Source organism: Onychostoma macrolepis, chromosome 19 (assembly GCF_012432095.1).
Source record: "Onychostoma macrolepis isolate SWU-2019 chromosome 19, ASM1243209v1, whole genome shotgun sequence".
NCBI classification, from domain to species: Eukaryota; Metazoa; Chordata; class Actinopteri; order Cypriniformes; family Cyprinidae; genus Onychostoma; species Onychostoma macrolepis.
In genome coordinates this window covers 22,931,993-22,959,571 of record NC_081173.1, presented here as the reverse complement: position 1 = coordinate 22,959,571, position 27,579 = coordinate 22,931,993, and the positions used below count along the sequence as shown (strand labels likewise).

General features: G+C 34.9%; 2 protein-coding genes across 3 annotated transcripts; one reads left to right on the top strand and one right to left on the bottom strand.

The window, feature by feature from the left end:
* Positions 1-664: 664 nt before the first annotated feature.
* si:dkey-14o18.2 (neuronal pentraxin-1) lies at positions 665-6,717 on the bottom strand. The gene is made up of 6 exons (XM_058753989.1): positions 6,429-6,717; positions 5,882-6,329; positions 3,389-3,983; positions 2,419-2,669; positions 1,269-1,448; positions 665-1,197 (listed from the first exon to the last, which is right to left on the bottom strand). Exons 1-6 carry the CDS (start codon positions 6,671-6,673, stop codon positions 988-990), a joined length of 1,929 nt encoding a protein of 642 aa, XP_058609972.1. The 5' UTR covers positions 6,674-6,717; the 3' UTR covers positions 665-987.
* A 13,298-nt stretch (positions 6,718-20,015) lies between these two features.
* On the top strand, positions 20,016-27,294 carry cacng6a (calcium channel, voltage-dependent, gamma subunit 6a). 2 transcript variants are annotated; one of them, XM_058753946.1, is made up of 5 exons: positions 20,016-20,077; positions 21,634-22,399; positions 22,491-22,565; positions 23,962-24,099; positions 24,737-27,294. In XM_058753946.1, exons 2-5 carry the CDS (start codon positions 22,021-22,023, stop codon positions 24,955-24,957), a joined length of 813 nt encoding a protein of 270 aa, XP_058609929.1. In that variant the 5' UTR covers positions 20,016-20,077; positions 21,634-22,020; the 3' UTR covers positions 24,958-27,294. The 2 variants fall into 2 exon arrangements, with proteins under 2 accessions (XP_058609929.1, XP_058609930.1); XM_058753947.1 differs by having other exon boundaries at positions 20,016-20,142.
* Positions 27,295-27,579: the final 285 nt, after the last annotated feature.

The window sequence follows — 27,579 nt, the reverse complement described above, 5'->3', positions numbered from 1 at the left end:
CATGTGTTTAAACACAAAAAAGTGCATTATGTATTATGAAATGGAGGGAGAGATAGACAGAGAGATTCTGTTTAATCCCCTTTTAAGCTATGTTTCCATGGACACCTCACTGTTTTCGTTTAGCTCCTAGTTTTCTGGCATGCGTGTACTGTATATAAAGCCATCAACAGCAGCCCACCTTCCCACAGACAACACTTGTCATCTTGTACATTGTACATATGAAGAAATGCCATCTTTTCCAACAGTTCAAGTCTTCTAAAGCAATACAAAACTGCAATCATACACATTTTATATGCTCAAACATGATGCATGCACATTTTCCGGCTTTCTATAATACAAATTTACATACATAAAAAAATTCATTTTATTTCTTTTCCAGCATAAATTATTCTTGATTTGTAAGACTAAAAGAGCACCTCAGGTTATAAACTACTGAAGTTCTGGCTTAAAAAATGCAGCATAAATGAAATGTAATCATGAAGTAGGCCTTTAAAACTCACTGCTGCTGAGCCTAAAGCGAATACAAATGGGTCAAAGCAACCAAAAAAAAAAAAAAAGGTTGCAAATCTCTATTTCACTTAACATCACTTTGATATAAAAATAGACCACATTGTCTCGCGTTTTTTGATAGTACATGCCAACAGTTATTAATTGTTGTTGTGGAGTGTTTTGCACTTTTAGCATACTGAAGTTCTTCCATTAGTGTTTGGAAGTGAATCAAAAACACGGAATGGAGTTCAACCAATCTGTTGACATCATAAGTGCTTATCGATATGCAGTATGTAACTCTTAGACACGTAAACTAATAAAGTGCTTAGTTAAATGCCCGAGGCCTATGTAGACCTGTGTGGAATCCTATTATCTTGCAGGAGCGGCTGCAGTCCAAGGCCTTCTCTTCAGCCTTTCCATCTGGATTCAGAATTCTCCACCTTTCCAGCTGCAGGTTAAGCAGAGGTGTGGAGAATCAGGCTCTGTTTGGTCAGATCCCTAATGACAAGGGTCGAATGGATACTTTGTGACACCTCCATGAAGTTCCACCATGGACTCGCTCCAGGTGATAACGTCACCGGTGAGGTGGCTGGAGCAGGACGCTTGGTTGTAGATCTCGGTGGGGGTGAGCATGCGTGACCACAGCTGCAGATCCGACATCTCGCCTACGAAAGACTGTGTGGCATCGAAACGGCCGCCCAGAGTGTCCTGGAGAGAAGAGAATCGCAAGTTAGCATGCGTGTGTTTTGATTATGATTGATTGATTCTGTGAGACATACCTGCTCCTGTCCGAGGATGAAGACTCCTCCTGGTTTAATGGGATGCCACGGAGACAGATTCTCTCCAGAGCCCCTTTTCACACCGTCCAGATAAGCCTCCCACATGCCGTCACGTGTGGACCACGTTATACAGAGGTGGTGCCATTTACTGTCCGTCAGAGAAAGAGGAAGAGTAACTGCCTGCAAGAGGGCACAAACAGAGTATATCTTTAAAAACAAAATGTATATTGAATTCTGTCATACACACTTTTTTATATAAGTACCTCTGTGCTTTGCCCCAGGCCTAAAAAAAGAACTAGCAATGCCTAATTCATATTTGAATAACTGTGAATAATAGGAATAACTTTGTGTTGATTATTTTAAACAAATTGATTAGCATAATGATCTAAATTATAGTTTGTGATTCAGTCTGAATCATTCAGACAGTTCACTCATTGACTGAATAATTCCAATAGTTTTCCCATAAAACAGTAACAGAATATTCTATAATATAGAAAAAAAAAAGAAAAAAGAAAATGGAAGAAGTAGAATTTGATCATTTACAAAAATACAAATGGCAAAAAAAAAAAGATTTGAGTAAAGAATGAGCAATTTACAAATCATTGAAACAAAACCATAAAAACTTTTACTTCTGGTTAAATGTTTATAGTTTGCTATAAACAAAGTAACCTTGTGAAAATGTAGTCTATGCACTGACAAACCGTGTTTATTAGCTCTAGATTTATTATGCTGTATCAGCTTGCCAGCATTAGTTGTAAACAGTTTAGCTGACAGCAAGTAAACAGGCATTGAGGAAAGAGGTTTCGGTTTTAAAAAAAAAAAAACCAGTAGAATGTATTCTCACGTCAACCACGGATAAGCCATTAACTAATTAGGCAGGATGATGCAAATGGCTGAGAAGCCAAGAGGAAGAGAGAGATTTGCAGACTGTTGCAAGAGCAGGACAAGGGCAATATCAGGGTAAGTCTGGTGACCCCTAGCATTTTATCACAATACATTTGATCACAAATGTTTTGTCTAATGTTATGACATGTTCGATTGCATCAATTTAAATACACTTCCAAGCTAAAATGTTTTTGATTGCCTGTGTTTAATAAATCTAGAGCATTCGTTATGCAATGCCTGTTTTATAATTGGATGATTTCTTTACCTTGTCATTCACCAGCAGCTCCATAGGATTGTTGCCCCATTCAATCAGGACAAGCTCATTGGCCTGGCCCGGGACAGAGTAGGAGAACGGGGTTCCGATCCCAGGAGCTGAGCCCCCTTTCAACCAAAGACAGACTGTGAGGGCGAAGATCTCGCTCAGAAGGGTGCGCTTTATTCGCCCATACATGTAGTTGGTGCGCATCGGGAAGCCAATCTGAAAAGCGTCGGGATTCTTGGGCTTCTTATTTGGCCCTGTTAGAGAAGAAAATAAGAAACTGTGAAACGGGATTGCATTTCTAGGCAGCATAACATCTAAAATTATGCTAACCAATGTTTGATTGTTTGTTTGTTTGTATTTGTGGGAACTGGGAAAATTAATTTGTGGGAAAATTAAAAAAAAAAACATTTATTATTAAAAGCATATATTTTACTCACGATGATTGATCAAAGGTGACTGTAATGTGATTTCTAATACTACAAAAAAAAAAAAAAAATAATCCATTTCAAATAAATGCAGTTTTTTTAACTTTCTATTTATCAAATAATTTTGTACAAAATATATCATGGTTTTCTCAAAATATGAAGCAAAACCTTATTATAATAATAAGAACCTGACTTATTAATAGTTGTCCACCAGTAATAACTGACAATAATTGAGCAAATGTTTATCAGCATTTATAACTTCAGAATGATTTCTGAGGGTTCATGTGACGTCACAGTAATAAATTACATTTTAAAATATGTTTAGTCATTTAGATTTGTTGACATTTAGTCATTTGTTGTTGTTTTGTTTTTAAATATGTTAAAATATTTCATACAAAATAGATTTTATAGTACACTTACAGTTGTCCTATGTAAAAAACGGATAAACATTTAAAAAATGGTTAAAAAAATTATATTTAAAAAAAAAGGTAATTTGATAAGGTATAATTCATTCAATTCTATTTTGTTCTACTTTTAGGACATGTCACCTTGTTCTGGAGTTTTGTGGTGAAGGTTACTCAGCACTGCGTCTAGTTTGTTGATGGCTCCACGGACCGGTGCTCTAGACCCAGGTGGTTTGATTGAGGTTTGTGGATGATGAACATGATCATCATTTCCATGGTGTCCATCATCATGGTGTCCATTGCCATGATGGCCATCATCATGATGATCATCATGGTGGTTGCTGTTGTGGTGGCTGTCATGATGATCATCATGGCCACTTTGATGATTGTCTTGGTGATTGCCATGGTGGTCATCGTGGTGATCATCATGGTGTTCGGTGTGACGGTCATGGCGATAACTATAATGGTGGTTACGATGGTTACTGGAGTGATGGTCGTCGTGGTGGTTTGCCTGGTGGCTGTCATGGTTATCATGATGGTCCTCATGGTGGCTATTGTGGTGGTTATTATGGTGGTCATCATGGTCATGGTTATCCTCATGATGACCATATCCGTGATGGCTGTCATGATGACCATAATGACTGTCATAGTGATGATGGAGCTGTTCTTCCAGTGCGTTGATCTTGCGCTGCAGGAGGTCTCTCAATGAACTTGAATAGGAACTGGAAGAATTTCTTGCCTAGAAGAACAAAAATGAAGATAATAAAAACAGTATACTATTTTGGCAAAATTCTAACCAATGCTATTGTATGCTTATTTTATCAAATGATCTCGATTGTTGAACAGAATATGACCAGTATTTTAAACTGTTTTATTTTATAAATCTATAGCTAAAACTATGGATGAAATTCACCAAAACCATAGGACACCGTGTTTTTTTAACAACAGACCAGGTTTACTGTAGAAACTTTTTTAACATTAAAATTCAGTATACACTGCTGTTCACAAGTTAATGTCATTTCTATTTTTTTTTTATATAAATTAATACTTGTATTCAGCCAAGGGCACATTAAATCGATCAAGTGACAGTATAAAAAAATGCTGTTTTTGAACCTTCTATTAATCAAAGATACCTGAAAAAATACAACAAGAAATGTTTCTTGTTTCTTGTTTCCAAATCAGGATATTAGAATGATATGCAAAGGATCATGTGACACTGAAGACTGGAATCATGGTTGAGGAAAATTCAGTTTTGCCATCACAAGAACAAATTACATTTTAAAATATATTCAACTAGAAAACAGTTCTTTTAACTCACAATATTATTTCAAAATATTGCTGCTTTTACTGTATTTTTTGATCAAATAAATGCAACCTTAGTGAGCATAAGAGACTTCTTTTAAAAACATTAAAAATCTTACTGACCCCAAACTTTTGAACGGTAGTGTACTAGCATACAGACAAGTGTTATGACATCACAAGATAGCTGCTAGCACTCCTTCCTCTGATTAGTTGCAGCAAATCCAGCTTTTCTCAGCGCCACAGCATTCTGCGCTTAATGGCTTATCAAGGCAGATGGGGTTAATTGGAGATGACAGCAACTAGCACATTGCAGAGCGCTGTCACCAGCATGCTGTGCATGCACTTCCTCCCCAAGACAACAACAATCCTGATCAAGCTCGTGGTCATCCGGAAAGCACAGTTCAAACCTGAAGACACTTCCACAACTTTAAACCCTTCATCATCAATTCACTTGTGTACTACAGATCAATTAAAAATGGAGTTTCACTGCATACTGTGTTCAATGAAAGTGTCACATTGTAGCTGGTTTACAGGATTGACTGTAAGTGGACTGCAATCAATAAGCATACAAATTACACATGTTAATTTAACTGGTTTGTTTTTGTACCATTTTATCCAATTTGCTTTCTCAAAGGTAGGAATACGGCTAATTAAATAAGCAAATCCTGACTGGGCTGCCTAAACGGAAGACTGTACTCAATGATCTGTTGTTGGCACAGGAAGCCACAAAAGTGTACGTTACAGAAACAGAAAAGAGCTTATGTCGTGCTGAGAAGTTGCCCTGAATACAGATCAGCCTGTGACATGTGACATAACCCCTAAAAACAAATCCAAGCAGGATTTGGAAAACTTTCGTTTCATTTTGTTTTTCAAGAAATTATTACTTTTATTTACCAAAGATGCATTATACTGATCAAAATTGACATTAAAGACTTATATAATGTTTTATGAAAAATGTAAAAAAATTATCACAAAATTATTAAGCAGCACAACTGTTTTCAAGACTAATAATAAGATATGTTTCTTGAGCAGAAAATCGCCATATTTTATTGATTTCTGAAGGAACATGTGACACTGAAGACTGGAGTAATAGATGCTGAAAATTCAGCTTTGTGATCATAGAAATAAATTACATTTTAAAATATACTAAAAACAGTTATTTGAAATTGTAATAATATTTCTATAATATTCCTGTTTTCACTGTATTTTTGATTAAATAAATGCATTCTTGGTGAGCATAGAGACTTAAAAAAAACTTTTGAACGACAGTATATTAACTATTTATTATTATTATTATTATTATTTGCAGGCTTTCATTTTCAGTTTCCCTCCCACCTGAAGATTTTCCAGCCTCTCCTTCAGGGCCTGCAGGGTTTTTCCTGTCTGTTCTGGTGAGAAGCCATGTTTGCCCAGATATGGAGATTTGCCTCTGTGATGGTCACTGCGATGTCCGTTTAAAGGGAAGTGTGGATCAGCATGGTGGCCGTCATAGTGGTGTGAGGAATGCTGGGAGTTGTGTTGTGAAGGGCCGTGATGATCTTCATGGTGTCCCCTCCCAAAGCTCTCACAGAGAGTCAGTTTTGCCGTCAGTTCCCGAATGGTCTCTCGCTGATCCAAGATGGTCTCCTTCTGTCGCACAAGGCTCTCCCTCAGGTGAAGGATGGTGGCTTTGGCCTCATCGGAAATGCCGTGTCGGCTACTACTACTGCTGCCGCTGTGACTACTTGGCGGCCCGCTAACTGGCCCATGATGTCCATTCCCATGGCCGTTCCCATGTCCATTGCTGTTTGGCCCATGTGAAGCCCCATGTGAAGCCCCATGTGATGCCCCATGTGTAGTCCCATGTGAAGCCCCATGTGAAGCCCCATGCGATGCCCCATGCGAAGCCCCATGCGAAGCCTCACCTGGTGTGAAACAACTAGGGTCTACATCTGCAGGGATAGGGATGCAAACAAGTTTGGGTTGTGTTCCCCAATCATATTCCAAACCTGGCACGCTACTAACTGCCACCGAGGGTAATAAAGATAAGAGAAAAAGAAGAAAGTGGGAGCGTAAAATCCCTCCCCACTTCATGTGTTCTGAAAAAGGCAATGCCATAATGACATAATTTGTGCTTTTCGTCATCATCGATTTCTTCTTTGCAGCAGTGGGATGAGCACCACAAAAAGAGGTCATGAGAGAACAATCAGTGGATTTAGAAATCCACAAGAAATGTCCAGAAAATGCATTGTTTATACTGTGTTTACCACTTTTTGTGAGTGCAGAATGTTATATCCACTGTGAACGGTTATAAATCCATCAAACGCAGACATTCCAGTGTACAAACTCGCATGTCAAAAAACCAGAGCAGAAGCAGGACCCGTTGACCACTCTTTTGCCCCAGGCTGATGAAATATTTGGCACACCGGCTCTCCAGTGTTTGGCAGTTAGCAGTAATCCTTTAACTTCCGTATTCTGTCAGGCACATCCCTGTAGATTAGAAAAGAGATTTCAGTCAGAATGAAGCTGTGCCCCAAGGAAAAACACTTTTGGGGTTATTTACAATAATTCTAATAAGACAAACGAGCATGTTTTTTTGTAAATGGCAGTAGTGGGATTGCATATAGCTCAGTTCTAGTTACTGAGTCGATCAGTCAACAAAATGACATGTTGAGTCAGACGTGTCCCTGAGGTGAATGACGCTAACAGCTGAAAACCCCCTCGGCTATTGTAATCAGATTACTGTTACACGAACTTGATGCAAACGATGAAAGATTGCTTTCAAAATAATGTGAGCAGCCAAGCGATTTCGAAAGCCTGTAGTCAGAGGTAGCTAATGAAGGATGCGTAGGGAGAATGGCAAACTAATGCTAGAGGGAACACATCAGTAAAGCACTAGCTGGGGCAATATAAACTGAACACAATAGCAAACAGGACAAATACTGTGACACAGCTCACTGTTAACTTTTTAATCATTGTTTAAGGGATTTTCACCAAAGATTTTAAAGCATACACCATAAAACTAAAATGCCTTTTAAATTCAAAGAAATACAGAATAGATAGACAGACAATTATAGATAGAAGAATAGATAAAACAAGCAAACTATGTATCAGACAAATGACAGAATCACAGGTAGGTAGGTAGGTAGGTAGATAGATAGATAGATAGATAGATAGATAGATAGATAGATAGATAGATAGATAGATAGATAGATAGATGATAGATAGATAGATGGATGGATGGATGGATGGATGGATGGATGGATAGATGGATAGATAGATAGATAGATGGATAGATAGATAGATAGATAGATAGATAGATAGATAGATAGATAGATAGATAGATAGATAGATAGATAGATAGATAGATTTTCAATGATGATGATCGTATTTATTTTTTTAAAACAAAAGTGTACATTTCTGAAATATATGAATAAATGCTAGAATTTTTTGGTCAGATTTTTGCCCTGATTTACAATCTGGAGAAGCTGACAATAGTTGCTGAAAGTCAGAGCCAGTCTGCAGATCCGAGTTGACAGATTCCATGTAAAATCAGTGTATGATGGTCACAGACTATCCAGTTGGAGGATATCAAGCATGTTTGATATTTTGAGCTGATTTAAGAACACATATTGTTTTCATTTGTCATGCTTCTCCTAACAACATTTCTGCGTGAATCTGTTGTGATCTGAAAAACTTTAAAATCTGGTAGTGTGTGATCCTCAGGCAATTAGTGTATTATGGCCAGTTTTCCCTCTGTGACTATTTTCAAAGTCAGTTAGTGTATGATGCCTAGCATTTTAAAATCAGTTCAGATTTTAAAAGTTGTGTTGTGTATTACAGCCTGAAGAGGAGCAACTTTTTAAAAGATCTAAGTAGTTTCGACCTGGAAGTATCGGATCTACCACTTCACAGGGGCTCTCTTACTCTTGCGTCCCCAAGGTTGACTGTCTAATAGGATCTAGGAAGGCTTAAAGGCCATGGTGAATTGGCTTGGCATGCTTACGGTAGTCTCCTCCTGCAGTACTGTCGTGATCACATGTGTCGGTGGCGGTGGGTCGTAGACTGGCGATTATGAGCCAGTTCAGAAACACTCTACATGTGGCCAGCAGACTACTAAGAGGCTTGCCCATTCCACCCTGAATGTGTTTCTCACGCTGTACAGCATGCCACTCTAGACATATCACTAGACAGAGCTCAGAATCCTCATGTGACTGAGACGGAATGAGTGAGAATGTGAAAGATCAAGGTGATTGCCAAGGACACTTCAGCTGTCAGCTTAGTTAGACTTGCAGCAACCCTGAAGAGATTTCACAGACTATTCAGCTGTATAATTAGAGTCCACCAGACATGTTACTTGGGGGGCTTTTCACACATAATGTATTCTCGCGTTTATAAACAGTGCAACACAATAGAACAGACCTTAGGGGTTTTCAGAATTTTTAATTTAAAGCACCTCTATGTAAGTTTTTTTTTTTTTTACCTTGAAATATTAGTTTCAATATTATTCTCATGGTACGTTTCTAATAAGTCTGTTCTGGGAGCATGTAAGTTTGGGTGCAAAATTTTGTTCAGATACAGAAGCAACAAATGCATGTGTTAAGCCATCAACTGTAATTATGATATATTTAGAACAGTGATTTGCACTTATTTAAAGGGACAGTTGACCTAAAAATCTAAATTCTGTCATCATTTACTCACCCTCCGCTTGTTTCAAACCTGTATGAGTTTCTTTCTTCTGGTGAATAATAAAAAATATATTTTGAGTAATGTTGGTAACCAAGCAGTTGATGGTAGCCATTGACTTCCATAGGATGAAAAAATTACTATGAAAGTCAGTGGCTTCTGTCAACTGTTTAGTTACCAATATTCTTGTGAGACTTCTTACAAAAATATTTATAATCATTTAATCAATAATGTTTGACCAATTCTTTTTACTTATTAAAGAACAGTCCACAACTATCAGTGCACAAATGCATTTGTGAATTGTTTTGTACTCTTTACACCTGTCCTGCTGTAGGCCCTTGATCTCAACCTAATTGTACTGATAGTTAAATGAATCTGTTGAATCATTCATAGTCTGTTGGCTAATTGAGGGTAAAATTAGATAAAGGGAAGTAGACTGGTGCTAAGCTCCTTAAATCTGTCTGTATCATGTCACAAACAGATGTCATGGATGCACTTTTAAACATGATTAGCCCTAAAATCATGGTTATCTTATTAAGATGGGTCATATATTTACATAACCTACTTGATTCAGTTTTTTTTTTCATCTTCAAAGAAAAGGACGTGGGTTGAGAGCATGCAGGCATTCAGAGATGTACAGTAATGAATGGTTGGTGCTAGACTAAGGGTTAAATGTCTGGACTAAAGGTAGACTAATGGTTAAAAGTGCACCAACGTTCAAATCCCAAAGAATGGTGTACCAAAAAGAGCAACAATTCCACTCTAAATTTATGTGGTTTTGCTCTGGAAACTGCAATTAACTGGAAGTGACTTTAGAGCAAAAACATAAATACAAAATAGCAAAAATGAAATCCAGCCATAATGTAAAATTAAAATGACATAATGGATGTCATTGTTGTTTGCAAACAAGAATCATTCGAGAAACCAACAAGACTAAATGAGATCTGTGTTGGTTAAAATTAGAGGATGCATTCAGGTTGGCATCAGCAAAGATCAGGCACTTGAGACTTGTGTCAAATGAGCTGTAATATTCCACAAGACTTCCTGGCTGCTCAGTAGTCTGTGTTGCTTAAAAGATAGTTTGTTAGTTTAGATTATATCAAATGTGAGGTAAGTCTAAACTCCCTCTAGTGTTAGAAAACTTCATACTGTCCATGTAACACATATTATATATGTTGTTTGTTAGTATCACTCAGTACTTGCTTGTCTAATTTTACAGTAACATGAACACTGTAAAAGTGAGTAAAATTTAACCAAAACCTAAAATAATCATCCATGTAAGGCACTGCTCAGAGTTTGTAACATTAGCATGAACAGGTGTCCCTAGAACAGACATATTGAGATTTGTTCACCTTATGTATCAGGTCAAAGTACATCATGAGGTAATGTGTCCTTTGTTGACCACATATTAAATCTATTAACACGTCCAGATACATATACAAAAACCTTACATGTTTTCATATGGCAGTTGAAAACAGTGCTGTAGATAAGTATATAGAATGAGAAAAAATGATTGTTAGCCCTGAGGCTCTTGCAAGCTTTTAAACTGAACCATTATCGCAAGCACCTCTAGAAAGCTTTAAGAAAAATATTGCTTTCAACTGTAAACAACAGTTATCAGTACAGTTAGAAATGCATGTTTATACTATCATTACTAAAAAAATCCAGAAAAAGACCAGTTAAGGTCGCCAGGAATCAATTAAATGATCTCTGTTTTCATTTTAGAAGAACAAAATTGTAAAAACACAGCGTATGGGATTTCTAGGCATAAATCCATTCATAGGCAAATATCCATCACAATATTCATGCATTCCTCTACTAAAAGACAATTCCCAAATATATTTACTGTACACGGTGTGTGTAACCATGCATTGTAAATGAGAAATATAATCAGCATCTAAATATCTAACACAATCTAAAACCTCTTTTAAAAAATTCCCTAAATAAATGTCAATGTAAATGTCAAGTTTGTGAGAGCAAAAACAGATATTCTTCAGTTTTCCTAAAATCACATGGCTATTCATGCTGTACAAAAGTATAATATACGAACGAACATTAATACGATTAATACGAACATTAATCATACAATAAAATGCCACAATTACATCACACCTTCTAAACGACACCATACCTTCTGAAGTAAATTTGTTAAAAAATGAACTCCATCAGAAAGTTGCCGTTTAGTTTTCTGGAGAGAAAAAAGATCGCTCACCTGCAGTCAGTCACAGAGTTGGGGCAAGTTAGTCTATTCCAAACACACTGATCAGATTGAGAGGGATTTGCTTTAGGGAGGATAATTTTAACTCTCTCCACTCCCCCCATCCATCCTTCCCTCCCTCCTGTTATCAGTCCTCTTTGAATGTCGTAGCTTTAAGGGTTCTTTTGATTGTATTTTCTTGTAAAACACTAAATTGCAACACCACTAAAGTACTTGCCTCATCACCTATTCCTAAACACTGATCCATGAGGTCATTATGGGATACAAGACTGGTAATCTAAGGAAATTTAACAATTAAACAATTTAATACCATATAAACAATGCCATGTTATTTTTGTATTATTTATGTACTATATTTATCCATATTTAGAATTAGGTTTCATTTTTTATGTTCAGTTTTAATGTTAGTTTAAGTTTTATATGCTTTTGTTATTTTAATCAGTTTTTTTTCTGTATTAGTTTTAGTCATTTTTTAATGCTTCAATTATTTAAAACTCATTGTAATTCAGTAATTTGCCGAGGAAATATTTCAAATTTTTCTAAGTTTCTAATATTTATATTTTGTTTTATTTCAGCTTTATTCAAATATTTATTATATTAGATTTAGTTTTCATTAACAAAAACACTAATGCATTGTAGATTTTTATATGTGTACACTGTAAAAAGTGATAAGTTGACTTAACTTAAAAAAATCGAGGAAACCCGTTGCCTTAAAATTTTTAAGTAAATGATAATTAAAAAAATAAGTTAATTGAATTGTCAAGTTCACTTAACTTTTTTTTTTTTTTTTAATTATAATGTACTTAATAATTTTAAGGCAATGGGTTTCCTCAATTTTTTTAAGTTAAGTCAACTTATCACTTTTTACAGTGTATATACACTCTCAGAAATAAAGGTACAAAAGCTGTCACTGGGGCGGTACCTTTTCAAAAGGTACACTTTTGAACCTATTAGCTTCAAATATGTACACTTTAAGTACTAATATGTACCTTTAAGGTACCAAAACGGACCCTTTAGGTACAAACATGTACCTTTTGAAAAGTGACAGCTGACAGCTGCCTCAGTGACAGCTTTTGTACCTTTATTTCTGAGAGTGTATATTTAATCTTTACAGGATATCTAATCTCTGGCATTTTTAGTTTTAGTTCCAAAATGCAGATATAATAGATATATAGGGAGCATCCATAGTTTTCAGCACCAATAAAACATTTGGCCACAAAGAAAGGAGCAGGTCTCATAACTGTATGTTTCATAATCCACACTAATTGTTTTGGCCGAGGTGCTAAACTTAGTCTGTCAAGTCACTGCTGACCCCACTCAGTCTGGTTATGGCATCCTGAAAATAGATTCTGCTCAGGTGACCTGTGAACAAACCTGCTGGCACAATCATAGAGTTACCAACTCCAGCAGAAGGATATATGGGCCACTTTTGGCTTCTTTTAAGAAATGAAGGAAATTCTTCATTTCAGTATTTGCATTTTTCACTGTAATCTGTCATTTGAAACAATGATGCTTGAATGTGAAAAGGGACAGCTGGCAGCCCTAACCTTCCATGATATAATGGGCATCAGTCCTAAAGCTATTCACGCACACAACCGATGCCAGTTGGCCTAAAAAGGGAGAGAAAGTGAAATACAGATAGACGAATACAAACAGACAAACAGGAAGACTGAGATAACTTATAGGACTGCCATTTTTTTTAGACAAAAGGTAAATAATAATGGTTAAACAGTTTCCGTTTTATAGCACAGAGATCTTTTAGTTTGTTTTAATATGGTACTTTTTATATTATAAGTGTATATTGATTATAAAGGCTACACTTTAATGGGATGAATCAAGGCTTAATTTATTTTAGCAGTAATATTGTGAATATTATTACAATTTAAAATAAATTTAGCGTATTGTTTATTTTAAAATGTAATTTATTAATGGCATTATTTATGCCATTACTCCAGTCTTTAGTGTCAAATGATCCTTATATGCTGATTTGATGCTTGAGAGATCAATGTTGAAAACTGATTTTTAAAACATACAGAAACTTATGGCAAAATGAATGAGGATCTAATAAAACTATGTCCAAATTTTAATAATCAATTAGTTATTTTAAAAAAAAGCTATTTTAAGCAATATATATTAATGTCAATGTATAAATGAATGTAAAAATCATGTCACAACTGAATCATGTCCTGTAGGTAACCCCAAACAACATTACCAGAGGATCTGGTTCTAATCTGCGCTCAAAGAGTGCTGAGACGGTCTCAAATAGCCTACAGATCACCAATAATGCTCCAGATTGGGGCCTGTCCAAGTGAGGCATCTGCACATTTACACCAAGTACATAGAGGGCTAGCTCCTGAGTGCTTTCAATTTTAACTTTGGACATATGGGCTTGGCGCACTACTTTAAATTGGATGAGCGAGTACCTTGCACACACTGATGAAGAGTGAACTTGTTAGAGGACAGAATCCCATGTGTTTTCTGAAAGCCGGTCTGCCAACATCCTTCTCGCAGGCACTCCTGAGCTAAAGTAAAGGACCTGCTGTTAGACTGGGAGGAGTCTGCAGCTTTGCCAAATGCACTCTGGGAAATACAAAGTCTAAAGGGGTATCAGATGGCAATGACAGCAAGAGCTGAATCTAATGTCTGACTTTGAATTAATTGTGATTAATTGACTCAAATGCATTACAGACACATCTTTACAGCATTAAACTATTTTTCATTCAAGATATGAGAAGATACCTGCATGAATGGTGTGAAAATATAACCACAGGCAATGGGAGCTTGTGAGTGAGGAGTCTTGAAGCCAAATGCTTTGCTGAACTGAGCCCAAACCCTAGACAAGCGCTTCACATCTGGAAAATTAACTGGTTTGCTGGATATTTGTGAGTGCAGCTTCACAAAGTGCTGCAAGAGAAGAGAAAGAAATGGCACACATTATATTTAAATCTGCAAAAAAACTAAATTTATATTAAACAAGATGATTCAATGAAGAAGGCTTGTTGCCAAAATGTCTGATTGTTGATTGCTCTATTGCAAAATAAAAAAAACTGTAAAAAACTGTAACTGTAAAATTTTGTAAAAACGCTACGGAAAAAAAAAAACTGTTAATAGGTTAACAGTAAGTTCCCGTACTATAAACAGGGAAAAACTGTAAAAGATCTAACCAGACATTTCATGTAATTTTACAGTAAAATGCTGTTAATTGTACAGTTTTAGAAGTAAAATAACTTATTAAAATAACAAATAAATGTATAATTTACAGTCAAAAACTGTAAACTGATATTCCCAGAATTCCCAAATAATCATGTTTTGTTATCAGTTATGTACATTTGGGCTTTGTTACATCTTCTGTTGTTTAATGAAAGTATACTGCATTATTTAAGTATCGTGTGTTACCATGATGGTGTTTTGTGTTTGCATGAATGACTCTGTGCACTCTTTGATTCTTCATGTGGCTTTCTCTTTACCACCTGAATTATTATGGTGGTTGTCAGTATGTAAAAGGTACAAAACAGATTTTAATAGCAGTGTGCGTTGTTGAATTTGCTGGTTTACATTCAAATTTTCTTGTTTGTAAATTAGTTTTATACTGTAACATTTACAGTTTTTGGCTGTAAACGTGTTTACAGTTTTTCTGTATTATTTACAAAATTATTCTGGCAACCTCAGCTGCCAAAATTATTTTGTAAAAACTACAGAATTTTTTTTTACAGTGCAGCGAGTGCGGATCCTTTATTTAAAAGTATATTAAATTAAATAAAATTATAAGAAAAAAAACTTGTTTTACAACCACAGTCCGACTTGACCACAAGCTATAGATTAGATATTTAAAACAACAGTTCACCCAAAAATTTTAATTTGCTTAAAATGTACTCACCCTTGGGCCATCCAAGATGTAGATGAGTTTGTTTCTTCAAGATTTGGAGATTCTTAGATCCTCTGCCGTCAATGGGTGCCATCAGAACGAGAGTCCAAACAGCTTATAAAAACAAAAGAATAAGTAATTCAGTCCATCAAGAAACAAATCCATCACTGAGTTTCAACTTTCAACCGTTGTTTTCCACAACAACATGGCTTATTATATTAAAAATAATTATATACAGTATGCTATATATTATATAACAAAAGTCAGGATGTGGATGTTAAAGCTCCTTCATCAAACCACTGTCAATGAAGGACCTATATTTTTAAGGTTGTATAATATTTGGTATTGTTTCTCCCGATTTCTGAGTGAACAGCTGTCTATTGTAGGTTCAGGATCAGGTGAATGGCTTCCGCTGCTGATGTTGTGTAATCATCCACTTACAGATGTAATTGATCCTTAATTAACAGCTTCTGCACTGATTACTCCGTAAGTCACTCATCTCTGTTTGGTAAGCGCTACAGAGACTCTCCGCTTGACTCTTGGCTCCTACCGTTAATCAATCACTATATATACACTATGTGTACTGTTGCATTGTTTAGGAGAAGAGTATGGAGAGGAATGACTTGAATGAGAATGACTGGGCAGCAATACAGACAACAGAGTTTTTCATTGTGTGAAGCTCCATTGGGAGTAGCCTAATCTCTTTATCTCTTTCTCTCCTGTGCGTCAGGACAAAGCTTAATGCTCACACGCACACACTTCGATGGCACACGCTGAGGCAGTGAGGCATTGTGGGCTGGGGGGGAAATTAACCTTTTTGCCCACTATCCACAATGGCTGATCAATGCTGAGTTTATGAAGTAGTGAAAAGTGAAGAACACAGTTCCTTTTGAATTCACACTGGAATAAAAAATGGAATTGTATTACATTTTCACAATCACAAAAGAATTTTTGAAAATGCACTAATGTCAAAATACGTCACACATATACTGTAAGACAAAATTCCAGGTGACTTGAATGAATAGACCCTTCTCACAGCCTGTTATAACACATTTCTACAGTTATTAGCATCATAAATCTAGCAAGGTTTTTTTTTTTTTTTTTAAACCGTATATATATTTTCCTTTTTTAAATATTTTCTTAAACTAGGCAATTGTGTAAATGTTTTTTCTGGACCCTTTTTTGTGATGAGGCATTTCCCCAAATATTAATATCATAAATATATTCAAGTTTTTTTCTTTTTTTTTTTTTTTCATTTTTTAAAAAATAGTGTGTTTTATTAAGTTTGCATTAATTTACAGAAAACTAGTTAATGCTGATGTGGGTGTTTCTAACAGGCTACAACATAATCGATCTCTCTACATTTTTTCCCCTCTTTTGGAAAGTCATAGAAACACTATTGTTGATTTTTTTCTTTTGGTATGGGATCTAAAAGGAACACAAAAATTATATTTATTGTAGTTTCTGTTCACCCCTACAGAACTTTACAAAACTATGACTAGACCTGCTTCTGAGAACCCCAAAAGCGCCCCCTCAAAAAAAAAAAAAAAAAAAAAAATTACATTTTTTTCTCTTCTGATCAAATGAATATATATATGGTGTCAATAGGAACGCAAAAATCATATTTGTTGTAGTTTCCCTTCACCACTATACTGTGGAAATTTACCAAGCTATGAATGACTTCTGCTTTTAATAACACTGGAAATGTGAAAAAAGTCCATTGGGTCAGAATGAACAGACACATGCCTCACCATTTAAAAAAAAAAAAACATATCTTCCTCAAAATCGAATCAAACATTTGTTTCTTGTCAAATGCCAATCCGAAACCAGCCAACTGTCACAGGAGATAGTAGATAAGACAAAATTACTCTCACTGAACAGTATTTAATGACAAATGTGAAAGGCAAAAAAGGTTGATTATAAACAGAGCATTGTAATGGACCTGCAGTTGACAATAGCCCTTTTTTTTTTTTTTTTTTGACATTGACAGCTACTCCAGTCCCTTTATTATACCTTCTCATCTGAAATAAAAGGATTGTATGCACCAATATATAATATAATATGCAAGGTGTCAGACTGCTATGTATTTTACTACTTATATCGAACTAATAGCTTTAGTTCAGCTGATGTTTCCGGTCTTCTACAAGGGATAAAATAGCAGTTTTCAAGTCATATAATCTCACGCATCATTACACATGTACAGCAGTCCACTAGACATGAGTAAAAGATGAGGAAGTTGAATGAAAAAAAAATGTCTGTAACTTCACTAAAAGTCGGTAAAAGATAGACTAAAAGATATTGTTTAAAAAAAAAAAAAGCACCTCACCAAGGTGCTCTCTTATGCTCACCAAATATTTGTTGAATCAGAAATACAAAATGCAAAATTATTAATGTTTATGATCAGTGTTTAAAACAGTTGCGCTGCTTGATATGTCTGAGAATACAGTTATAATTCTTTCAGGATTCTTTGATGAACAGAATGTTCAATAGAACGACACATATTTGAAATAGAAATCTTTTGTAATATTATAAATGCCATTTTGACTCAGTTGATTGCCTACTTGCTGAAGAACTGCATTCATTTCTTTAACAAAAATAAATAGACAACTAAATAAAAAAAATCGTGCTGACCACAGACTGTTGAACAGTAATGCATGCAGTTGCATTTCAGGCTTGTTAAGCACTTGTGTTTGTTGCCCCCAATAGAAACCACCTGGCTTGTGGCACATAACTAATTTGAGTTTGCGACCCCTGTTATAGGGGATTAATTCCCTGACACTGACAGCCATTATAAAAATAGGCAGATGTTATATTATACCCTGTTTAATAGGCTGATTGGATTTCTGGAGACGTGTTGAGGCACCGCTGCCTGGTGGCGCCACCTACTGGACAGTGTTGGTACTGCAACGGGTTCCATAGAGGTTAGTGAGTACACAAATCAGAGCCATCGCCATGCTGAGCACATAAGACTGCAGCACAGTGTCTGTCTCTTTCTCGCTGGCTCTCCTTTCTTGTCGGTCTGATAAGGCTACATAATACAAATGAGCACCACCCATGTCAGTACATCATAGATCCATTGAATGGACTGTATACAGATTGGACTGCAAGCATGTTGAAGCTGCAATCATCTCAACAGCACAAATGAACAATAGTTCACCTGTCATCTTTTACTCACCCTGACGTCGCTACAAACTCGCTTGACGTTCTTTGTTCAAAAGATGACTGACATTTACCGTCACTGTATTGAAAGAAAGACTAGTGACTGAGGTATTCATTCTGTTTGGATATGTGAAATGCCCATAAAGGAATAAATGTAAGGTGAAAAAGCAGGTGCCCCTCACGCACGTCTATGGTCAAAATTCACTTGACATTCCACCGTGACATCAAAAGGGGACTTTACATTTGGCTAGTCCACATAACTCACATTTACATAACATCTGTAAATAGCTACCTTAACCACCCTACTTAACTAGCTGTCAAGAAAGTTTGAATTGCGACGTGTCTGTTTGCATTCTTGGTAACCAGAACCATTTCCCTGTTCCCATTTTCATCTGATTTTAAGACATCAAAATTGACACTATTTTAGCAAAAGTTCCCGGTCTGACTATCAATTTACTAACACACAGTTTTAACAATAGCCTATAATTAATTCACCAACAAATTGTCAAAATAATTCACTAACAAAAAGTCTAAATAATTAAAATAAATAAATACCAACCTTCCATCTGGAGATGCTTTAGTAAAATAAAATAAAATTAGTTTTGACAATTTTAGATTCAATTTTATGTACTCAAATTTTCAAACAATTTATAAAATGAATTCCTCAACAGATAATGAATGGATGGATGGATGGATAGATAGATAGATAGATAGATAGATAGATAGATAGATAGATAGATAGATAGATAGATAGATAGATAGATAGATAGACAGACAGATTTATTAAGTTAATTATAACAATAAAACGAATTTAAACAGATAAATAAAATAAAATGAAAAAAAAAAAAAAAAAACTGACCTGCACTATTTTATCAGGTGTTCAGGTCCAGTTTTATAAACCCAAATTTACATGTAATGATTAATTCCTCAACAGATAAAAAGATAGGTCTAAATAGTTAAATAATAATAATTATTTATTATTTATTATTATTATAATTTATATAATTTATCTTGAATCATCAGAAATAACAACAACAATAATAATAAGTTATAATAATAATATTTTGTTATATATAATAATGCACCGTGTTAAGGCAGCGCAGGCAGTCTAAATCAACATTTAAAGTAAATTGCTACGCTTGAAATACTGACATTGACACTGCTTCAGGATTCCAGGCCTCATTTTCCCAGAATGAGCCTCATGAAGACCCATGCACATGCATCCTGTAACCTCAGCTCTCGAGTGGGCTTGGTGCCACGATTTTTAATGTCATTAACAGGTGGCTTGCTAAAATAGAATCAAGAAATGCTCACGCGCGTACTCACACACATAGCGACACAAGAAGATACAAACATCATGCTGGCATGGAGACACACTGAAATCTCAGCAGAGCAGCCATGAAGTAACAATTGACAGACAGAAACAGACCCGGTGCCAACGTCCCTAAAAAATCATTGATATCATTATGCCCGGACATGGGCGTGATCTTTTTCAGAAGCACACAACCCCCATCCCTAAATACTAGCACTGTGCCATATCAACGTCCTCCCTCTTTAAACCACTCTCTTACGTACTTTCTGTCCATCTCACAGAAACCCCCTACACGTATTCGACACTCGACAGGTCAGCTGCTTGTTTGTGCTCTTGTGATTCACTGTAAAAGTACCTGCTTTGTCAGCACTGTTAAGGTACAATTAAAAGTCATAATATTTGTTTTTGTTGCAGAAAACTTTAATTTGTGTCAGTCTGGAGCTTATGTGCTTTTTTTTAAATTACTAATATACTAGGTACAACATGGTATGCCTGAACAACAAGTCATGTTTGATGGGGGGTTTTTTTCTCTATATGCTATATACTCTGTGCTGTTTGGCAGTATTAGCATGTCCTGTTATTCCTTAAACATGCTGTGGTTTATATCTTGGCTGGTATTTTCTGCAAGGCAATTCAATGAAGCTAATGAGTCAATCAAGAGCTGCATGAAATATTTTTAGAAATATGCTGTATGTTCTATATACTGTAGAGTCTCTGCTTCTGCCATACCAGCAAACTAGTTTTTCCTAGCATAAAATGGTATAAAAGGCACTAAAACAAATACAAAAGTTTTACTTGGTTACATTGTTACTATTAAAAGGAAAACAAATCATTGCCAAACAGCTTTTGAAACTATTGGATATTATCAGAAATGAGACTAATGGCTTACTTTTTTTTTTTTTTTGTGGGTGGTTTGTTGTGACATGTGACTCTCAACACAGAAAGAAAGAAGTCAAAAATACAGTGAAAACCATACTATTGTGAAATATTATTACTTTATATATTTTTAATTTAAAACCACTGTTTTTTTTTTATTTTTTATTTTGTATGTGTTTTTTTAAATATATTTTAAAATGTAATTTATTCCTGTGATGGCAAAGCTGAAATTTTCACATCATTACAGTTTTTCACACGATCCTTAAGAAATCATTCTAATATGCTTATTTGCTGCTCAAAATTTGTTATTGTTATCAATGCTGGAAATTTTTGTGCTGCTTAATATTTTTGTGGAAGCTGTGATACTTACTTTCTTACGCACTTATTTATTTATTTATTCATTCATTCATTCATTCGTTTTCAGGATTAATATAAATAATATAGAATATATGTAATGTCGAATATAAATAATACATATTAAATATACATAATATAGATCTATATAGAATATAGATACATAGAAATAGCAATTATTTGAAATACAACATTTTTGTAATAATGTAAATGTCTTTGCTGACACTGTTAATCAATTAAATTAAGACTATAATTGCAAACACAATACAATTCTGTAGTTCAGAAAGTAGTTATATAGCCAATTTCATGAAACACAAAATAAGATATTTTGAAGAATTTTGGCAGCCAGTTTTGGTGACCATTGACTTCCATTGTATGGGGGGAAAAGCTCAAAATATGTATTTTCAAAAAAATAATTTTACACCATTATAAAATGTGAAAAACACATCAGCAAAAACATAAAACATATCTTATATTCAAATGATTGATTAAAAAAATTACTGGCCCAATTGATCCGATTATGACACACACATGGTAGCATATATGGTGATACCCAATTCTACTCATGTTAAACATTTTTCTCCATAAAACTGTGCTTATTTTGATTTACGGTTTCATCATGTTCTTGATTTTTTTAGAGTAACCAACCTGACCAACCCCTGACTTCATCATCTCATCATTCACATCTTCAAGCTGTATTAGCATTCAATGTCAGCACTCTTTGTATGAATGGGCAATGCCTTTCCCTGTCCTACAGCTCCCAGCATCCTTCAGCTGGCCTTAACGCCTCCATTATTAACATCCTCAACTGCATCTTCTTCTGACGACGCCTACATTACAAACACATTAGACTGGCCCAGATTGATAACGCTGGATCAATCTAACTCAGACTTCTCCAGCAGTAACTGTCTTTGTTTGTCCTCCCATCTGATTATTTTGACCCCAAACATCTAAGAAGACTTAAATGTCCTTTCAAAATAAGCCTCTCATTCATTTGTCTGGATCTCTGAAGCTGCAAATCAATCATGTGGTCCACGTTCATCGTGCAGGATGAAGAGGTAAGGACGGTTAATACGTCCGGTGGGTTGGATGGGTTTTTGGGATCACGAGGCGGTGGACGTAAACGCCGACACAGAACGCACTCCAGTTCTGGCGACGGAATTAACGAAAGCCAAGAGGGCAAAATCAAGCTGACGTTGTTCATGGCTGTAACCGGCATCATGCTTACTGTGCTCGGGGTGGGAACAGAGTTCTGGGTGGAGTTTAAACCATCCAAGAGCTTCTACAACAATCAGACTTGTCTGGTAGCACATTATGGCTTATGGAAATGCTGTACCAAGACATTCTGGGTGTCAGATATGGACCCAAAGCAGGAGATCTGTGGGTCTTTGCACTTACAGGGAGGTAAGAGCTTTTGTGAAAAATGTCTCAACTGGAGTAGGAGAATTCTGAATAATCTGTCAGAATAACATCACCTTTTTGGATCCCATTATAGAATCCAATTGCACCTTCTTTAAGTTCTACACCACTGGAGAGAACATTGTCCTATTTCAGAAAACGCCAGAAAAGGGTGAGTCATCCCACATCCTCCTCACTATCTTTAGATCCGTAGCACTAATGTGTCTTTCTTTGTGTCTTCACTGAGTGCTGACCCCATATATGCATTTTTCACCAAAACATGACAGGTAGTTTAGATGGTGTACGAGCAGCAAATAATAGCATGAATAATAATACGAAGGAAATAAAATAAAATGAAGAAATGATTGGTTGATTGGAAATTTAATGCCATGCCAGCTTCCTTGGCTATTTTCATGGCAAGTAACAAGTTGAAATACTTTAAAAGAGCCAAATCACTGTAAGGTTTTTAAAGTTTGCTTTAGATAAAAACTCTAAAGTGGATTCAGTGGTTGACTCTATATGTTTTCAAAAGTGTTTGTGGCGCAATATAATTCCCTAAGAGAACTTATACCAGCATAATTTAATAAATTATTATGAGTTATCGACAATTAATATATATATATATATATATATATATATATATATATATATATATATAGAGAGATAGATAGATAGATAGATAGATAGATAGATAGATAGATAGATAGATAGATAGATAGATAGATAGATAGATAGATAGATAGATAGATAGATAGATAGATTTTCAATACATGAAGAAATTAAACATTACATTTCCTACAGAGAACGATTCTTTTGCACCAGTTTTCAGTAACATTTTACAGTAAGGTTCTATTTGTTAACATTAGTTAACATCAACTAACAATGAAAAATATGTGTAAAGCATTTAATTTCTGAAGTGATAATTCCAATATTTACTAATACATTATTAAAAGTTGTATCTGTTAATATCATTTAATGGACCTGAGCTAACATGAACTAACAACGAACAGTTGTGTTTTTATTAACTTAATATGAATAAATACTGTAACAAATGTATTGCTCTACATTCTAAACTAATGGAAAATTATCGTAAAGAGTAAGCTAATTTTCTGAAGAACTCTGAGTAATACTGCACTGATTAAAAGGTTAATGATTTTCACTTTTAAGAAATGTCAATAAAATGATGTACTCTTACTGCACACGAGTGTCTTGAAATTGACAGCCACAGGAAAAACATTCATCAAAGTGCTAACGGCAGCCCATTCATGATAGCAAACCACCTAAAAACAACGACAACAACAACACAAAGTTGGTATTGAATCCCCAAAAATATTTATTGCTAAATACAGTATATAGGCAAAAAAGAAGTAAGAAGTCACAGAAATGAATAAATATTTATGCATCCATGTCAATATAAACTCTAAGAAAACTGGAACAAGTAATGTAAACCAAGCCTTACAGAGTGCACCTTTAAAGCAAAACATGTTCTAAATGTTAATTCAGCTCAGTATGTCTGCATTATGCCATCATATTACTGCTATTTGTTAAGACTCCTCTTCTTCCATCAGATCTGACAGTAGCATCGGCCATGTTTGCTATCATTAGTCTTTTCCTGATGGTGATGGGAGCTATCTGCATTATCATGGCAGTAAGCAAAGGTGTTCAGTTCTTCTTGAAGCCAGCCGCAGTTTGCTTCATACTGTCAGGTAACATTATTACGCTATTGGCTAACACCTCTAAACTAAATATTACAAATGCATTTTGCATGATGCTTTTATCCAAAGTGACTTTAAGTTCATTTGGAATCTTCATACAAAACTGTTCAAAAGTCTGGGGTTGGAAAGATTTTTTAATGTTATTGAAAGAAGTCTCTTATGCTCACCAGGGCTGCATTTATTTGATCAGAAAACAGTAAAATGTCATTTGTAAATGTAATTTATTACTGCTATCTTCAGAGTCACATGATGCTTCGGAAATCATTCTAATATGATGATTTGCTGCTCAAGAGACATTTCTTATTATCAATGTTAAAAACAGTTGTGCTTGATATTTTTTGTGGAAACCATGATGCATTTCATTTCTAAAGAACAGCATTTGTTTAGCATTTGAATTTTAACAGTAACAGTAGCTGTCTATTACATCTACATAATTACAAACTGTAATTACAGGCTGTTCCATAACTTAGTTACATGGTAAGTACATTTTATTTCATGTAAGTACAACGGCTACTACTAAGTACTTAACTAGGTAATTACTCTGTATTATGAACACCTTAAAATAAAGTGTTACCTAGGTTTGAATACATCTGATGGTATTCTTTTTTTCCTCTCTGTCTCTCCACAGGTGTCTTAATCTTCCTCTGCATCATAATTTTCCACCAATCAGTGCTGTCTTTCTTAGCAAGTGACCAATCCATACCTCTAAATCATGAAATGGCATGGTCAGTGACGTGTGTGGGCTGTGCCGGGGGTCTGGTCATTGTTGCTGGGGTCTTGTTCTTGGTCCTTGCTCTTCCATACAGTCCTTGGGAAAAGTGCTTACCTAAGAAAAACAGTGACATCTAGTGGTGTGGAGGCTGAAGTGAACTTCTCATTTAGTTTTGAACTGAATCCTCTTGATAAAGTGGAACAGAAAACAACAGTAGTACATCCTGGTGAATCTGGGGTATATACATATATAAAAAAGCTATGGTTGGCAATGTGATTATATTGTGCATAAGTTGGCACTAGAGAGGATGCTGTTGGAAATGTAACAGGAAGTGGGCCAGACATTTTGGCAGAGTGTATGTACCATTAGGATGAAATGCCTAAAATAATAATACGTATAAGCTCATAACTTTAACATAATAGCACATTTTTTGGGGAAACTCGTGCAATATTTCATTATTGGTTGAACTATATCTTTTGTTATTTTAATGTTTTTAGTTAAACTTGATGCTGTATATTTTGATTGACTTTATATACAGCTTGGGACATTTAAAGGTTGAGGTTCTGGATACTGTTATATTTAACTTTTTATGAAGATTGAGGTATAATTGAGGTAAACTTATAATGTTTAATATCTAGGACTATAATTTTGGAAACAGAAGTCTAAATACTGAAGCCATACTGTAGTTATGCTGTGGTATAAATGTAATTGTGGTATAAATGTTATTATTGGCATGACTGGGTTTCCAAACACTGACTGTTATTGAAGTTGTAGGTAACAGAAATGAAGCTTATTTATGTTTTTATATTTATGTTTATGCAGACATTTTCAAGCTTTGATTTGGTCTTGGCACTAAAGTACATCGAAAAAACAGATGAATCTTTTCTCCTTCGTGATGTGGAAAACAGCCTTCATGTCTCGTCAGTGGGGGAAATAAGAGAACCACTTGAAATCCATAACAAAGCTGCTTGAGATACATGAGCGAATTTATTCTGTTCTTGGCCGGCACTGACTGTTTATTAACGGTGGCGCCTTAGACGTGAAGCAACCACATGGAATTGCATATTTGAAAAGCAACATGATCACTCAACTATTTTATTTTATTTCTTTTTGGAGAAAACTGCAGCATTGTAAATAAATAACGAATAAAGTGATGATTATTCACAGGAACACAAATTTAAATGTGCTGGCTGATTTGCAAAAGTACATACTGAGAAATGAATATTTTGGAAAAAGATACATGATGGTTTTAACGATGGAAATATATCATCAAATTCTCAGAAAGAGGGCAGTTTAGTCTTTGAAAAGGAACTTCAGTTACATGATGGGGCTTCCAGTTCTAATGAAAATCTGGTTTTGGGTTTCATCCGTGTTTTTAGTCTGGCAGCTGACAGCAGCAGTGGAAAGCCCAGTTGATTCATCTCCGGTTCTGACCAGCCCTCTTCATCTGGAGGTGGTCGCTTGATGACAGCAAGAGACGAACTGAAATCAAAAGCATTAATTAAAAGCCCCAACGTCTGCTGCTGCTGCTCCTGCTGCTTCCCATTGTGAACGCTGACACTGATGCTGATCTAGAATCAGTTATTGAAAGTGTTAGAGGAAAGCAGATCATAATAATGAGAAACTTTCATTGTTGGCAGCCTCTGGTGCATGACAGAAATAGCTTTCCTACTGAGTTGGGCTAGATTATGCAACAATCCGAAGTAGGAAGGCGCTGGTTTAAAAGTCAAACTTTGAGTGTTTTATTTATTTATTTATTTTTATCCTGTTAATGTGACCTTTTTATTAAACAAAAGAATGTTTGATGAAAGTATTTTTGCAGGTCTGCAGTGACATCCAGCACCACAATGATGTACTCTGGGATTTTTCAGTGTTTTTCCCCTAGGCAAAACTAGACTAATTCTTCCCATTTAAGCAATGTTTTCTGTCTTTCTGGTAGTTCTGTTATTAATATTATCAGTTCTGGTTTTGGTTCTGACTAATTTCATGATTTTTACTACTGACTGAATGGAAATTGCACATTTTTGTATTCAAATATTTGTGAGTGAATTTTAAATAAATATTAAAATTTTGTGCATTATATTATATTATATTATATTATATTATATTATATTATATTATATTATATTATATTATATTATATTATATTATATTATATTATATTATATTATATATCCACTCAGGTGTAGTTTTTTAGTTTTATAAATTGTGACTTCAAAGGTCTTACTGTACACATGCATTTTAACAAATACATTAAAACAAATTGCGATATTAGTGCATATTCATAAATAAAGAGTGGTAAAGATCTGTGTATGGATTGAATCTTATTCTAAATCTTTTATTGTCTGACTGAATAAAAATGGCACTTTTTGTATTAAAATATTTTCTGAGTGAATTTTAAGTAAATATTTTGATATTGTAATTTTGTGCATATTATATTATATTATATTATATTATATTATATTATATTATATTATATTATATTATATTATATTATATTATATTATATTATATTATATTATATTATATATTATATTATATTATATTATATTATATTATATTATATTATATTATATTATATTATATTATATTATATTATCAGGTGAAGTTTTTTAGTTGTATAATTTTTGGCTTCAAAAGTCTTACTGTACTCATGAATTTCTAAAATCAAAGTGTGATATCAATGCCTTGTTCATAAAAAAGAGTGGTGCAAATATGTATATGCGTTGATTTTTATGCTAAATCTTGTTTTGTCTGCT